Raw genomic sequence first — 17704 nt, 5'->3', positions numbered from 1 at the left:
TTAGACTCTGCTTTGAAGTGCTGCTCCCTCACGTGGTAATAGACAATTGTACAGGTTTTTGATGATGTTAATAAAAAATTATATTTTTACATTCTGAACTTTGTCGTTCATAGAAGACAGACCTTGTTGTGAATCTAAACTCATTTCAAAATGAAACATGCAGCATTGCTATTGTGCAACAGAATGTAAGTGCAACTTACCACTACCACATGTCCTAAAAGCTACACCCACAATGCACCACTTCAGTATTGTACTATGTTATGCATCAGTAAAGGCTGGAAGTTTTGAATCAGGATGGCTAGCTTAAAAGAAAAAAGAGTCATCTTCAGCTAATAAGCCTTCTTCAGTCTGTGATCCTGTATGCTGACACAATGGGCTTGATTCATGAAACCTACCATACACAGACAGCACGAGTTAATATTAGCGCACATGCTACACGCGGCCCTGTCAGCTCCTAACTTACATGCAATGGGCTCGATTCACGAAGCCGTGCTAATCCATAGCACGGCCGTACTATGCGTGTAGCGCGCAATGTTACTCGCGCAATGTTACTCACGCACAGGTTTACACGAGCGTGCTAACAAAGCTCTTCACATGTTAACGTGGCACAATGCACGCATTGTGACGTGTTAACACGCAAAGAGCTTCATTAGCACGCATGTGTAAACCTGTGCATGTGTAAAACTTTGCGTGGGACATTCTGCTGTCTGGTTACATCTTTTGGGGGGACAAGCTGCCTAACTGTTATTTGGGGGATATGTATAGGCTGACCTATTGCGATACTCTAATCTTACAGGCTATGCTTCATCTCAACTTGGGCACAACCAATTCAACTGAGACTACATATTTGGAGGCAGCGCCCCATTCCCCGGGGGCGGGTTCCAGTGTTTGCCACAGGCTCTGTTTTCCCTAAGAACGCCTCTGCACTTGGGAGCTATGGGTTCAGCTTTAAAGGGGTTCTGTGGGGGGGGGGGCACTTATCTGGGGCTTCTATCAGCCCCCTGTAGCAGTAATGTCCCACGCTGTCCTCCTCCGATCCACCGTTCTCCGCCGCCGGCCCTGGTCTAGCGCGGCATGCTATCCAACTGCGGCTGCTTGGCCGTTAACGCGCGCCTGCTCGCACTCGCGCTCGTCATCGGAAGCTTACTGCGCAGGCGCAGTACAACAAAACTTAGTACTGCACCTGCGCAGTAAGTTTCCGATGACACGAGCGTCTTGTTAAACGAATAATTGCCCGGCGCCGGCTGCGGAGAACAGCATGGGACATTACTGCTACAGTGGGCTGATAGAAGCCCCAGGTAAGTGTCTGTTTTTATTTTCAAACCCCACACACACACACACACAACCCATTTAAGTAACTGACATAATTTTTCCTGTCGTCTTTCTATTCTCACGTTTGTATTTCCTGTTAGGATACATTTTTTTATGTACAAAGTCGCAATTCCCCTACTCTCCACTGGGTGGCAATATCATACAGATCAGAATGTTAGAAGAAGATAAACATTTTTTTAGCCGCACAAACAGGAAAGGGGTGGAACCTGAATACAGGAAGTCTAACTGGAGGAAGTTAAGAGAAGATATTGCTGGGACTGGCAGCAGAGGATGTGGTATGGTAATTACTGTAAATTTGTATATTATTTATACTCAAACAATAGTTGAATTAATGTATGTTTCATCATAGGCGAATGACAGTGGGGTAAGTGAATGTGCAGACAGTGGAGGTTTTAGGATAGGAGAATAGGCAAAGAATGTGGGTGATGTTTGTGAGGGTGGAGGATGACTGAGGAGTGAAGGAAAGGAACATGGAAAGTATGTAGGTGAGAGGTGTGCATAGGGAATAAGGTGATTACAGAGATAGAGAAGTAGGACAAGTGAACTGCAGAGATAATAGTGGATTTGGGAAATTATAGTGCAGATGGGGAAGGGAGGCAGACATAAGGCATTCATAGTGAGGTGGCTGGATAGATTAGGGATACATAGCTCATGGTTGGACAGGGCAAGGTGTGTTGGGGTAATTAGGTACGGGCCAGAAGTGGGGTTGGAAGGATAGACAAGGAGTAGTTAGGAGGACAAGTGAGGGGTGGGTAGGTAAAGGTAATAAGAAGTGACATGGGGCAAGAATCAGAAGTTGGGGTGGAAGGATAGATGAGGGGTAGGTAGGAGTATGTGTGAGGGGTGGGTAGGTGAAGGTAATAAGAAGTGACTTGGGCATTGAGGAGGGATGGATAGGTTCATGAAGTTGATAAAAGGTGATCTAAGATGTGGAAATATAGATGAGGAGTTGGTAGAGGTCTAGAAGGTGACATGAGGATGGTAATACTAATACAGCTTAGACATGGGTAGGTAGGAGATGTGTTTTTAGGATGAAAGGAAAGGCGAGAAGTTTATTTGTGGAAAAGGGTCAAGTGCGGTGCTTTGGGTATGTAGAAGGGTAATTGAGAAGTGGGTGCATAGCTGAAAGCAAGGAGAGGACCCATCTGGGTTTGGGGATCAATGAGGGTTGGGCAATTGAGGGTCAGAAGAGGTGACATGGAGGTTGTAAAGATAGAGAAGTGTGTAGGTACGTGGAAATGAGAAGAGGTGCTATGATGCTATTAGAATGTAAGAAAAGGTACGGAATGGATATGTAGCAGAGCTTCAGGTGAGTTGGTTTTGGGATGTAGAAGGATAAATGAGGGGGGAGGGTAAGGAGAGGTGCCATGTGGCTGAAAGGATAGCTCATCATTGGGGCCAATCACAGCACTCCTTGAGTAGCAGGGAGTGCTGTGATTGGCCCCGATGATGAGCTGTGGTTCCACCCAGAAGACCTCCAGCTGCAATGACTGTACAGAGCAGCAGGCTTCCTCTTTGGCCTGCATGAGAGGGAATAGCGCAGGCAGTGTTATTCTTCACGTCAGCAGTATGTGCGGTCATCTGCAGGACAAAGAGGACACGCTGGGACTGGGGGCAGGGATGAGGGCATGAGTGTGGGCATTGGGGAGAGACAAAGGAGGACAAACTGGTACAGAGGGCAGGGATGAAGGACATGAGGATCAGAGCCGTTGCAGGTGAAGAGAGGGGGACACAGCCTCAAGGGAGGTGCGATAAGAGACTACACACCTCCCCATACAATAACAGCATCTACCCCTCCCAAAAATATAAGCCCTGTGAAAATTAGCCCTAGGACATAGGGCTTGATTCATCAAGCAAGTGAACCCAAGGCAGGTAGTTTAAATCGCAAGAGCACACAGAGGCATGTCCTTTGCACAATAACATGCATCTGTGTCTCGCTATAGCACCTGTTAGTGTGTGTGTCCGTGTCCCCGGGGGGTCTGCTGTGCCCCCCTGTAAATAGCGTCAGGCACGCGACCTGGGAGGTACTTCCTGGGTAGAGGCTTAGCTTCCGATTGGAGGAAGCTCACGGAGGCGGGCAGAGGCGGGGAAGAGGTGACTAATTGACAGGCTGCAGGTAAATACAAGGCTAGCGACAAGCAGATTCTCGCTAGCCAGGCTTTTACAGGGGGGGGGGGGCACAGCAGACCCCAGGGGGGACTAGAGGCGGCAATAACGAGACACACAGGCATGTGATTATGCACAGAACATGCCTCTATGGCTGGAAAGTGTAATGGTTAAGGGCTCTACCTCTGACACAGGAGACCTGGGTTCGAATCTTGGCTCTCCCTGTTCAGCAAGCCAGCTCCCATTCAGTAGGAGACATCGGGCAGGTCTCCCTAACACTGCTACTGCCTATAGAGCGCGTCCTAGTGGTTTCAGTTCTGGCGCTTTGAGTCTGCCAGGAGAGAAGTGCAATATAAATGTTCTGTGTTTTGTTTGTTTGTTTTAAGATTTAAAATACCCGCCTTGGGTTCTTTTTAATTAGCCGTAGTGCGCCCTATGCACACCTTACATAGCAGTGCGTGCTGCCATGTAAGGAGAGTGCCTTCCTTAGTTACGCGCATTGCTTCCTTAGCAATGCGCGTAACATTAACTGCGGGTGGCCCTGCTTCTGTGAACTATCGCTACCGTGATACTTCACTCACGGCTGCTACTGTGTTAATTTGCATAGCAATGTAAATTAATACAGTGATGAATCAAGTCTTATATTCGGAGAAACACGGTAGTAGTCAGATTTAAAAATGACATTTTTATCATCGTTTTATGTGTTTAGGCAGAAGAACTGAGTGATATGAATGTTGATGTTAAAGAGGAAGAAGATGAGATGTGTGTGTGAAGATGAGACGTATGTGAGGAGTGATCAGCAGTCTACGGAAGAGGGTGACATGTTGGAGTCAAGTAAAGAGGAAGAAGAAGAGATGTACATGAGGAGTGATGATCAGTCTACAGAAGCAGATGAATTAAATATTATCATTAAAGAGGAGGATGAAGACAAGACGTATGTAAGGCGTGATCAGCAGACTATGGAGGAGGGTGACATGATGAAGTCAAGTAAAGAAGAAGAAGAGACTTACGTGAAGAGTGATGATCCGTGTACAGAGGCAGGTGAATTGAATGTTCTCCTTAAAGAGGAAGAAGAGGAGACGTATGTGAGGAGTGATCAGCAGTCTATGGAGGAGGATGACATGATGAGGACAATTAAAGAGGAGAAAAGTTCTCTGGATATCATCACAGGTAAGTAATAGACACAATCTAAAGATAAGATTCATATTGTCATTATTTTTTGAGAAGATGAGATTTTATTATTAATGGTATACAAGGGGACTACAAGTACCTGCTGGATTGGTGGGTTAATGTCAGTGTAGGGAAATGTGGAGGATGGGTGTATTTAATAGTGCACCATGCCTACAGATACTGTACACCATTTTTTTGAAAGTTGAAATTTATTGAAATTTTGAGAGGAAGAAAAAAAAAAAAAAAAAAAAGACCAGCAACAAACATTACAGTATTATATATTAACATCACCCCCCCCCCCCCCATCAATCCCTTCCCATCCCACCCTCCTTGGGTTCAGTGCAACTTAGAGCAACGAAGAACTCGTAACAACAACTCCGTATATTAGAATAGTAACTTATTCCAACATACACCCAGAGCCTTCAATTAAGTAGGGTTGTCTAAAACATTGTTGTTGTCGATATATTCAATCCAACATTGCCACATCTTCTCAAATTTTTCAGGGCATTTACGCTTGAGAAATGTAAGTTTGTACAACACCATGGCCCCATTCATTCTCTTAACCCATGAAGAGACAGAAGGAGGAGTATCACTGCCCCATCTATAAAAAAACCTCCCGTCTTCCATAGAAGCTCATCAACTGTACCATGGCAATGCCTTGGGGAGAAATATTAGAGGCTATATATAAACCCAACAAAAGAGATCTAGGGTCAACCACCACCCTCTCTCCCATTACCCCTGTCATAATATGGGCCAGATCGGACCAATAGTTTGTAATAACCGGGCAGTTCCAAATCATATGAAAGAAGTTTCCCTCTGCCACCTTACACTTACGGCACCTATCTGACCTTTCTGGGTAATAACCATGTAGCTGTTGGGGGGTATAATATGCCCGATAGATAAGTTTTAAATGTAGAAACCTATCCACCGCAGAAATCAGAATACCATGCATTGCCCTTAATACATCCATCTACTCCACATCTGAGAGTGGGCCGACATCCAGGCACCATTTTTCACGTGCACCATCCAATCTTGTACAAGATACAGGCATCAGAATAGAATATATCTCTGAAAGAGGCCTCTCCACCCTCTGCCGAATCAGGAGGCGTTCTAGAGTGTCCGACTCCCATACCCAAACACCCGGGAACTGGACACTCCAGGCATGCCGTATTTGTATATACCGAAAATACATATGGTTTGGTAACTTAAACAGGGACTTAAGTACATTAAAGGACTGCAACACTCCCTGAGGAGCCAAGTGCTCTACCTGCCTAATTCCAAATCCTGCCCAGAGATGAGGGTCTGGGATAACCGTAAAATGACTCAATCTCGGATTACCCCAGAGTGGTGTATATGGTGACATTGTACTAGGTTTATGTAATTTAGCCCTTACTGTATCCCATGCTTTAATGGTGGTACACATTGATATAGTAATCTCTGAATATCTATTAACCCCCCTGAATGGCAAATTTGTCAGAGATTCATATGAACCAACCACTGCAGCCTCCAGTGTAGTCGCTGTATTTCGCTGATCCTGGGCGAACCACCATCTAATAGTAACTAAGATTGATGCTAGGAAATAGTTAAACAGATTGGGTAGCGCTAAACCCCCAGCACCCACTGGAAGCTGCAGTATAGAAAGGGACAACCTAACGGGCCCTCCCGACCATAAAAAGTCGGATGTTATAGAGTCAATTTTTTAAAAAATGAGTTGAGGGATCCAGACAGGGGATTGCCTAAATATGTAGTTGAATCTAGGAAGAAAAATCATTTTGAACAGGTTCACCCGTCCCACGACTGACAGCGGCAGCTTTCTCCACACCTGACACCGCCAAGAGTAGTGATCAATAATAGGCTGTAAATTAAGGGGAATAAAATTATGTAGATTTTTGTCAATTTGAATCCCAAGATATTTAAAGTTTGTTGTCCATTTCACACCCACGGGGATTGCAGAGGACAATGCAGCTGTATCAATTGCATACAAAAGGGATTTATCCCAATTAATAGTTACTCCAGAGAATCTACCAAATTCCTCCAGGACCCTAAGGGACCTCTGAAGGGAGGAGTCCGGTTCCTGAAGGAACAATAGCATATCATCTGCATAAAGTGCAACTTTTTCCTCCAGTCCTCCCCTCAGAAGTCCCCGGATCTCCTCATCCTTCCTGATCATAACAGCCACTGGCTCTATCGCCAGTGCAAACAAGAGAGGGGACAACGGGCACCCCTGCCGAGTTCCCCGTGTAAGTAAGAATGGTTCTGAAATCTCATCGTTCGTGCGGACCCGTGCTACTGGTGACTGATATAAAAGTTTGATCCAGGTTGTAAATTTCTCCCCAATTCCAAACCTTCCCAAGACCTCCCATAGATATGGCCATTCGATAGAATCTAACGCCTTTTCGGTGTAAAGTGTCGCAATTATTCTAGTCCCTGCATTGTCATGTTTAATTTGGAGATTGGTATAGAGTCTTCTTAAATTGACGTCTGTTCCCCTAGCCGGCATAAACCACGTCTGATCTTGATGAACAAGGGTCTCTATCACCTGAGATAGTCTCCGGGACAGTACTTTGGCAAGGATTTTTATGTCTGTGTTTAAGAGGGAAATAGGGTGGTAGGAGGCACGCTGTATAGAGTCCCGATCCTTTTTAGGTATAACAACAATGAGAGCCTGTCTCATGGAATCAGGGATTGTCTGGTGAATACGCATATAATTGTACAATTCGGCTAACGTCTTGCTAACGCCTTCCTTATAAACCTTGTAGTATTCTGCCGGAATACCATCTAATCCCGGTGTTTTGCCATTCTGTAGGGTTGCAATAGCAATTTCAACTTCATCAGGCGTGATATCTAAATTAAGTGATTATGTCTGTGCCGCTGTCAGTCGTGGAAGAGGGACCCCATCCATATATAGTCGTAATTCCGAAAGATCATATTTTGCTCTAGTCGAATATAGTAACTTATAGTATTCTTTAAAGGCTTGATTAATTTCAATAGGCTCCCCAGTCTCAACCCCTCCTCGATTTTCAATGCGTGAAATGTTTATTTTGGGTTGTTGTTCTCTAGCCAGTCGTGCCAGAAGACTCCCACAATGTTCCCCCTGATCAAAAGTCTTATGTCTTTCCTCAAGAAGGTATTTTTTAGTTAGTTCAGTTTCAATTAAATTTACCTTGACTTGTGATACTCTCCATCTATTAAATGAGCTATTTGAGTGATCTTTACAAAATTCCAGTTCTCTCTCCCCTGCCTCATTCACTGCTAGCACTAGCCGAGACTTCCTTTGTTTTCTAACCCTATTAATAGCTGAATTATACGAGCCTCTTGCAAAGGCCTTAAAAGCATTCCATACTACTGGTTTAGTGGCAGACCCAGGGTTAGTATTCCAATAAGTGGATAGATCCACAGCAATTTCCTTTTGGACATCATTGTCCTGAACCCATGCCCCTGATAGCCTCCATATGGCAGTCCCGGACCTACCAGCAATGTTCAAAGTAAGCTGCAAAGGAGCATGGTCAGAGACTGCCCATGGAAGGCGATCAATGGATGAAATACTAGAAAGAACTTCCCTGGAGCAGAAAAAGTAGTCGATCCTTGACATGGTACGATGCGTGAAGGATTGACACGTAAATCCCGGCATCTCCATGTTTTCCCAACGCCACACATCCGTCATGTCAAGAGCTTCCGCCCACCTCTTAAGTTCACCAGTATATCTTCCCACATTGGGGATTCTATCTTCCGCATACATGGTTGAATTCAAGTCCCCTGCTAATATCACTCTAGTAGCAGGAAATTGCCCCACTATACCAACAATCTCCTGTAATAAAGTTAAATCCCCTGGAGGTGGAAGGTATACGGTCACGATAACATATTCCAATTGCTGTATTTTGGCATGCATTATAATATATCTCCCGCAAGGGTCCGATTTGAGAGCCATTAGTTCAAAATTTAAAGATTTGTTTATCAAAACACAGACCCCCCGAGAATAGGATAAATAGGTTGAATGGTAATGTGAAGATACCCAGGGCTTTTTAACTGCTACTGTTCGTCCCCCTTGATACTGTACACCATATGGAAGACCCATCTCCATTCCTCAGTATAACATCATAGCACCTACATTTGAGGAGGAGATACTGTACACAATATGGAAGGGCCATCTCCATTCCTCAGTATAGCCTCATAATACCAACACATGAGGAGGAGATACTGTACACCATATGAAAGGCCCATCTCCATTCCTCAGTATAACATCATAGCACCAACAAATGAGGAGGAGATACTGTACACCATATGAAAGGCCCATCTCCATTCCTCAGTATAACATCATAGTACCAACAAATGAGGAGGAGATACTGTACACCATATGAAAGGCTCATCTCCATTCCTCAGTATAACATTATAGCACCAACAAATGAGGAGGAGATACTGTACACCATATGAAAGGCTCATCTTCATTCCTCAGTATAACATTATAGCACCAACAAATGAGGAGGAGATACTGTACACCATATGAAAGGCCCATCTCCATTCCTCAGTATAACATCATAGCACCAACAAATGAGGAGGAGATACTGTACACCATATGAAAGGCCCATCTCCATTCCTCAGTATAACATCATAGCACCAACAAATGAGGAGGAGATACTGTACACCATATGAAAGGCTCATCTTCATTCTTCAATGTAACATCATAGCACCAACACATGAGGAGGAGATACTGTAGACCATAAGAAAGGCCCATCTTCATTCCTCAGTATAACCTCATAGCACCAACAAATGAGGAGGAGATACTGTACACCATATGAAAGGCCCATCTCCATTCCTCAGTATAACATTATAGCACCAACACATGAGGAGGAGATACTGTACACCATATGAAAGGCCCATCTCCATTCCTCAGTATAACATCATAGCACCAACAAATGAGGAGGAGATACTGTAGACCATAAGAAAGGCCCATCTTCATTCCTCAGTATAACCTCATAGCACCAACAAATGAGGAGGAGATACTGTACACCATATGAAAGGCCCATCTCCATTCCTCAGTATAACATTATAGCACCAACACATGAGGAGGAGATACTGTACACCATATGAAAGGCCCATCTCCATTCCTCAGTATAACATCATAGCACCAACAAATGAGGAGGAGATACTGTAGACCATAAGAAAGGCCCATCTTCATTCCTCAGTATAACATCATAGCACCAACAAATGAGGAGGAGATACTGTACACCATATGAAAGGCCCATCTCCATTCCTCAGTATAACATCATAGTACCAACAAATGAGGAGGAGATACTGTACACCATATGAAAGGCCCATCTCCATTCCTCAGTATAACATCATAGCACCAACAAATGAGGAGGAGATACTGTACACAATATGAAAGGCCCATCTCCATTCCTCAGTATAGCCTCATAATACCAACACATGAGGAGGAGATACTGTACACCATATGAAAGGCCCATCTCCATTCCTCAGTATAGCCTCATAATACCAACACATGAGGAGGAGATACTGTACACCATATGAAAGGCCCATCTCCATTGCTCAGCATAACATTATATTTTCACCAAGCCACCTGCACCATGACACCCAGTTTGCCGCAGTGGGTTTGGTTCTATGGTCCACCTTATCAGTTGCCTGCCCTTATGTTGGTGGTACAGTTGTATCCAATGCAATGCCATAACTGTGTGAAACTGTGAATAGATGACTTATTTTATTTTCCCATTCTTTTTCCAGTAGATGGACCCACTTGTATACCCTCAGAGGAACATCTTATTCCAACTCCAGATGGTGCTTCTCAAGGAGGAAATTCCATTCTTGGAAACAAACACCATACATGTCACCTTGTGGACAGATCAACTGATTCATCTGATATGTTGGATTTTTCTGATCAAGCACACATAGTTCTTCCAAATACCCATCCAGCATTTCACATTATGCATAAATCAAAGAGTCTGTGTCATGTTGAAAAAACCTCCATTGGTGAAACACGTTCTGAATGTGATAAGTGTTTCACAGAGAATGCAGTTCTGGCTACTCATCAGCGACTTAATCTCGCAGAACGTCCTTTTTCATGTTCAGAGTGTGGGAAAGCTTTTGCTCTGAAAGGAAACCTGGTTATACACCAGAAGGGTCACACGGGCGAGCGCCCATTTTCTTGTTCAGACTGTGGGAAAGCTTTTGCTCAAAAAGGAAACCTTGTAGTACACCAGAAAGGTCACACAGGCGAGCGGCCTTTTTCATGTCCAAAGTGTGGGAAAACGTTTGCCCGGAAAGGCTATCTTCGTACACATGAGAGAAGACACACAGGCGAGCTTCCGTATACGTGCTCAGAGTGTGGGAAATCCTTCTTCGGGAAAGGAGACCTTGTCAAACACCTAAAGATTCATACAGGGGAGCGTCCTTTTGCTTGTTCAGAGTGTGGGAAATCTTTTACACATAAAGCACACCTCATCTCACACCAGCGAACTCACACAGGTGACATGCCATATATATGTTCGCAGTGTGACAAAGGATTCCAAAATGAGGGCAACCTCATCATACATCAGAGATGTCACACCGGGGAGCGTCCGTTTACCTGTTCAGAGTGTGGAAAAGGTTTCATTCAGAAAGGACACCTTCTTAGGCACCAGAGGAGTCACACAGGTGAACGCCCATTTTCTTGCTCAGAGTGTGGGAAATGTTTCTCGCAGGAAGGCAAGCTTATTATACACCAGAGAAGTCACACAGGTGAACGCCCTTTTATTTGTTCAGAGTGTGGGAAAGGTTTCAGTAAAAAAGAGCACCTTCTTAGGCACCAGAAGAGTCAGACTAGCGAGCGTCCGTTTTTCTGTTTAGAATGTGGCAAATCTTTCTTTGGAAAGGGATGTCTTCTTGTACACCAGAAGTCACATAGGTAAAGAGCCTTTTACCGGTTCATAGTGAAGTTATAACTCAACTTTAGGCATTTGTTTGGATATATTTTATTTTTTTTATTAAAAATAAATTAAAAAATAATTGTTTTTTTTGTTTGTTTTCAAATTGCAACGAAAAGACAAGACAAATAACATTTATATTGCGCTTTTCTCCTGGCGGACCCAAAGCACCAGAGCTGCAGCCACTAGGGCGCGCTCTACAGGCAGTAGCAGTGTTAGGGAGACTTGCCAAAGGTCTCCTACTGAATAGGTGCTGGCTTACTGAACAGGCAGAGCCGAGATTCGAACCCTGGTCTCCTGTGTTAGAGGCAGAGCCCTTAACCATTACATCATCCAGCCACCAAGGAAAGAAAAACTTAATTCACAAATCCTCATGTCTTCCTCCTCAACTGCCTCCTGCCTGCTCACAACCCTTCAGTCACAGGGAAGCCACACCTCTTTTCTAGAGGCATATGAAAAAAAATGACTATATCAAAATCGATGTATTTTGTGATGTAGTGACTTCCTCTTTGTCCTATACTGTATGTACATGCAATACCGTCTCCATACACATATACTGACCACAACACACGATTGATTGATTCCATCATTCCATCCAATCATTGTTAAAGAAGAACTGTAGAGAAAATAATAAAATTGGTTATGTTTTACACAGGTGAAGACATATTTAGTCCTGTCAGGTGATCTCTACGGAATGTTTGTTTATTGAATTCTAAGGCCAGAACAAAATATATGTGGTCTCCCAGAATGCTGTGGGAGGGGGGATTCCACATAGCTATTCAGCCTTGGCTAAACATCACTTGGGAGGGCGGGACTACACACCAATATAGAGCAATATATAAATATAGGAAGTGTTTCTGATACTGAAACCAGGATAATTACTGTACAAGTGGGTAACCTGAGTAATGTACTGCATTCTACTATGTGTCACTACAGTGCTTATGACATGAGAGGCGTGAGTTTCTGTAATTACAATACTTTGTATCGAGCTGAAATTAGCTCTTCGTACAAGTACAAGGAGTGTATTCTACAGTCAAAAGAACACACTACTATTAAAATCAACAGTGTAACGATTGTGGATCTTCCTCCGTGAGCAGCGCACAACGCGTGCGCTGATACGGCGGAAATCCTCCACAAGAGTATAATTGCAGGAACCCAGCAAAAGGTGCTAAGCACCCGTAGAGGGAAATTCCTGTCGGCAGATGGCGCTGAGGAGTGCAGAGGAACCAATCCTCTGTACCTCCACAAATGCCAGACAGGAATTGTACGAAGCGCAGAACGCAATAGCAAGAGAAGCGATTGCGAATGAGAACGAGCAAAGGGACAGGTTGTATGTGTGTGCGCCAATCTAGTCGCCACCCCGCGACAGCGCACACACAACAGCAGATACGAAACAGAAACGCAACCGCAAGAAAGGCGATTGCCAAAAGTGACACAAGGCAGATCAGAACAGAATACGAGGATAGCAAAGGCACAGCAAATCATACAATGAGGAGATACGGAAAACAACAAACGCTAACTGAACGCGAACACCGCACTCATTCGCAACAGTGCACGCGTTCATGCGCGGTCTCCACGTGATAAGCACAATAGAGACAAGCACGCCTAACTAAACATTGACAGACAAACATGTAAAGGAGGACGCGAGCGCTTGCTTAACGGTTACCTCACCGAGCCTCCAGCAAGCGTTCGTAGCAGACAAGACAGACACACGAAAACAGGGACAAGCGAGAGATAGGATCCACAGCACTAGCGAAAGTGGCTAGCGCGATCCAGGAAGACAGAACAGAAGGATCCACAGTACTAGTGCAGGATGCTAGTGCGATCCAGGTACAGAGTAGGATCCACAGCGCTAGGCGAGTGCGATCCAGGCAGACAGAGTAGCAGAACAGAAGGATCCACAGCACTAGCGCAGGATGCTAGTGCGATCCAGGAAGGCAGAACAGAAGGATCCACAGCACTAGCGGAAAGTGGCTAGCGCGATCCAAGGAGACAGAACAGAAGGATCCACAGCGCTAGAGCAAGATGCTAGTGCGATCCAAGTGAGACAGATCAGAAGAGATAGCTGGTAGCAACCGCTGCACCAGCTATACTCCAAGAACAGAGATCAGAACGATTTCCTGTCGACCACCGCTGGGACAGGACAATCGCAGCAGAACAAACAAAACAGATAGCAATCCTAACTGCACTAGGGGAACCTGCCTATTGCAGTTTTCCAGGAATTACTCTAAGCTGATCTTCAAACAGAGAGTAAGGCTGACACTCCTCCAGGAGTGTTTCACAGGAAGGAATCCTTATGACCAGCCAAGCATTGTGGGAAACACATAGTACTTATAGTACATGCCTCCAATGAATGTGGCCAGGCAATTTGCATGACAACGTATGCAAATTCCTCAGCAAGCACAAGCTGCAAAACTGACAGAAGCTCTCCTTTCCAGAGTCCTGCAGCATGCAAACCTAAACAATGGTCAAAAAGCTGCCTGCCTGCACAGGCAGCTGAGCAGATCATTACAAACAGTGGGCATAATAATACAGTTACATGTGATGCCCACCACCAACTGCAACAGACCAACCACAATCCTCAATGGACTTGGACACCAACTGAAGCGAGTGGAAATGAAGGAATATGTATAAATTTACCTCACGCCATACATAGATTTACTGAACAGGTAAAAGCAAAACCATCCTGTTGGTCCCATAAACATATGTAAATGTATTCATGTACACACGCAATACAAATATATAAAAAAAACGGCACCACATACTCCTGGTCCCCTGATTAAAATAGGACAGGGGATGTCCTATTTTAATATAAACAGTAACCTACATTTATTGTTGAAGAAGTGTCGCGAAAATCTTAAAATTTAAAACACATACAAATTAGAAGTACATTTCTCCCAGAGTAAAATGAGCCAGAAATTACTTTTCTCCTATGTTGCTGTCACTTACAGTAGGTAGTAGAAGCTGACATTACTTACAGGTTTTGGGCTAGTCCATCTCTCCATAGGGGATTCTCAGCATGGCCTTTATTCTTTGTAAAGACATTCCCTGAAAAACATTTACATAAAGATGCTGGCCAGCCTCTCTGCTCGCTGCACACTATTTTGGCAGTTGGACGGAGCAACTGCCATTCACTAAGTGCTTTTAAAAATAAAGAGAACCCCCCTATGAGCAGATGGGCTAGTCCAAAATCTGTCAGTAATGTCAGATTTCTACTACTTACTGTAAGTGATGACAACAGAGGAGAAAAATAATTTTTGGCTCATTTTACTCTGGGAGAAATGTACTTCTTATTTGTATGTGTTTTAAATTTTAATATTTTTCGTGACAGTTCCTCTTTAAACATATACTCAGCAAGTCCAAGGACTCTAATGCCTGATACACACAATGCAATTTCTCATCAGATAGACAGGTCAAATAGATACAGGTCTGATCTGATTCCGATCATTTTTCTAAACAATTTTGTATTGAAGTGATCGGAAAATCGATCAGAAAAACGGAAATCAGATTGGGCCGGTTGGAAATTATCTTTTCAACCCGTCTATCTGACAGGAAATTGTATGGTGTATAGCGGGCATAAGACGTGCAAGCAACAGGAAGACAGCAAACGGCTGTTTTATGCCTGTACAGCGAAACGTCAAACGCTACGCGCCACCACGGTTTTCTCTGCATTGCCACGTACCCTGAAACACGGAAGTGAGAAACGTGGCACTGGATCTTAAAACTGCACCTTTATGATAGTCTCCTCAGATGAAGCGGGTAACTGCTTAATGGCTGTCGGGCTCCCCTTGCCCCGCTGCATACCACTTTGTCTGTGCCCAGGACAGTACAATAAAGGCCCGGTGTTGTGATCCAGTGCCATGTTTCTCACTTCATGCATGCTGCTCCTGTGCTGAACAGTATTGATCCTGGATCCAGGCTGCTAGCAAGCATCTGGTGCTGGTCTTTCTTTACGGCCTTGATTGTAATGTGAAATGTCCTGGATCTACAAACAAAACCGCTTGCTTTGGACAACACCCGGCTTTTTAGCTTTTTTTTGTTTCAATGCAACAGACAATATAAATGCAATGCAATTATGTTTCGCTGAAATAGTAAAAGAGATCAGCGCAGATCATCAGATGAATTCTATAGTTCACAAACAGCTGAACTTCACCACAATGGTCTTCCAATTGGTATAATGTAACAGGGATACAGAGGCGCCAGAAGAATAAAAATCTCTAAAAAGTTTAAAATTTGTGGAGGCAATGGTGGACTTACCTCCTCCAAACAGACACAAGATATGCCAACAAAGTTTAGCAGAACAAATTTATTTACATGCTCCAGGGAAAAATTCATCGCGTTTCGCAGGTATGACCCCGCTTCATCAGGCAATAGGTAGGAGTAGGTACAGTGCAGGTCTGTAGCTGGGCTAAGCACCTCTGTCTATCTTTATTCCAATTTATATATTCACGTGGTGGACCATCACCCAAAAGACTAAAAGGAGCTTACCAGTTGCCAACAACCCACATTATAAGGTTGTATATCTCACATTCAGTGATAACAGGAGCCAGATCTCGATCACCTAGGGATCCAAACGTCCACCACTCCTCCTCTTAGCCCAGGTATAGCATCCAGAAATCCGATATGGATAAAAACGACAAACACTTTATCAGTAGGTCATAACATAAACCATTACAAAGGGGAATAAAAGTCGATAAAACTTACATATGGGGCCCAAGACCTGGGAACCCTGACATAGATTTGCGCGTATATGCTGGTCCACAACCAGTAAGACGGTAAGGTGCTGCATGTTTCCTTTCCGACCGGTTTCGCAGTCTTGCGTCATCAGGGGACTGCTGGGGACTTACTATTTCAGTGTGGACTTTTGGACATATTCTCAGCAGCAATCAACTGTTTAGTTCCAATGGTGCTGATAAATTGTTTGTTTAATTATATTTCACTGGTAAGCTCACACCAGCGTTTCAGGGTTGCGGTGCTGCATTTTCCATTGGAACAACGCACTGTGTTTACTGGAAAATGTGCATGTTTATAGTGACAGTGAAGTACACTACATTGGGCTTGATTCACTAAGAGAAATAGCATGCCCTATCAGAGTTAACATCCCTTATCAGAGTTTACACTCCTTATCTGAGTTAACATGCCTTATCAGAGTATCATAGCGAGCGCTACTAACTTATGCCTGCTAATTGGCAATGACGAGAACTCCACTCATCCTGCCCTGAGCCCCTGCAGGTCCAATCACTTTAAAGGACGTTACACCCACACTTTGATTGGCCCAATAGGCTGCCTGTCACTTGACAGGAAACTTGGCAGGTAGGCTATTGGGCCAAACAAAGTGCGGGGATAATGTCCTTTAAAGTGATTGGACCCGCAGGGGCTCAGGGCAGGACGAGTGGAGCTCTCGTCATTGCCAATTAGCAGGCATACGTTCGTAGAGCTTGCTGTGCTACTCTGATAAGGCATGTTAACTCTGATAAGCCATGCTATTTGTTATAGTGAATCAACCCTAATGTACTGTACACGTCACTGTGTGCGCTGCACTGCAATCCTAATGTGCAATGCGAGTTATCACCACCATTGTGTTGCAATCTTATCGCAACATGAAAAGTGTGAGAGCTGCCTAATAAATAAAGCAAAAACACAATATTGGGCTTGATTCACTAAGCCAAATAGCATGCCTTATCAAAGTTAACATGCCTTATTAGACTAGCATATGAACCCGCAGGGGCTCTGGGCAGGATGAGTGCAGCGCTTGTCATTCCCAATTAGCAGGCATACGTTTGTAGCGCTCGTTATGCTACTCTGGTAAGGCGTGTTAACTTTGATAAGGTGTGCTATTTGTCTTAGTGAATCAAGCCCAAAGAATGGTCAAATATTGGTAAGCAGTAAAAGGCATTGAAAGTTAATTATCTTCATATGGCGTCACCAGATCCTTTCAATGTGCCCCCAGATAGAAAACACACACCCTAAACATGACTACTCATCACAACCCTGCCTATGCCTGGTTGTAAACAAGAATCATGCTGCCCCCCCCCCCCCAGTGTAAATGTGCCCCTCTGTGCATGCATTAATACACTGCTGGGGTATGCACTATACACTGCTGGGGTATAGCACATGGCGCATGTGTGTGACATCACACATGCGCCATGTGCTATACCCCTATACCCCAGCAGTGTGTGAGG

The 17704-nt window shown here is 44.2% G+C and overlaps 1 protein-coding gene across 3 annotated transcripts; it reads left to right on the top strand.

Annotated features, from left to right (window-relative positions):
* Positions 1-1562: 1562 nt before the first annotated feature.
* Positions 1563-11949, top strand: LOC137535129 (gastrula zinc finger protein XlCGF57.1-like). 3 transcript variants are annotated; one of them, XM_068256944.1, is made up of 3 exons: positions 1563-1607; positions 4148-4608; positions 10348-11949. In XM_068256944.1, the coding sequence occupies exons 2-3, from the start codon at positions 4170-4172 to the stop codon at positions 11505-11507; spliced, it is 1599 nt and encodes a 532-aa protein (XP_068113045.1). In that variant the 5' UTR covers positions 1563-1607; positions 4148-4169; the 3' UTR covers positions 11508-11949. The 3 variants fall into 3 exon arrangements, with proteins under 3 accessions (XP_068113045.1, XP_068113043.1, XP_068113044.1); XM_068256942.1 differs by having other exon boundaries at positions 10345-11949; XM_068256943.1 differs by having other exon boundaries at positions 1567-1612; positions 10345-11949.
* The last annotated feature ends 5755 nt before the right edge of the window (positions 11950-17704 follow it).

This window comes from Hyperolius riggenbachi, chromosome 10 (genome assembly GCF_040937935.1).
Source record: "Hyperolius riggenbachi isolate aHypRig1 chromosome 10, aHypRig1.pri, whole genome shotgun sequence".
NCBI classification, from domain to species: domain Eukaryota; kingdom Metazoa; phylum Chordata; class Amphibia; order Anura; family Hyperoliidae; genus Hyperolius; species Hyperolius riggenbachi.
This window is presented reverse-complemented; position numbering and strand designations above follow the sequence as displayed.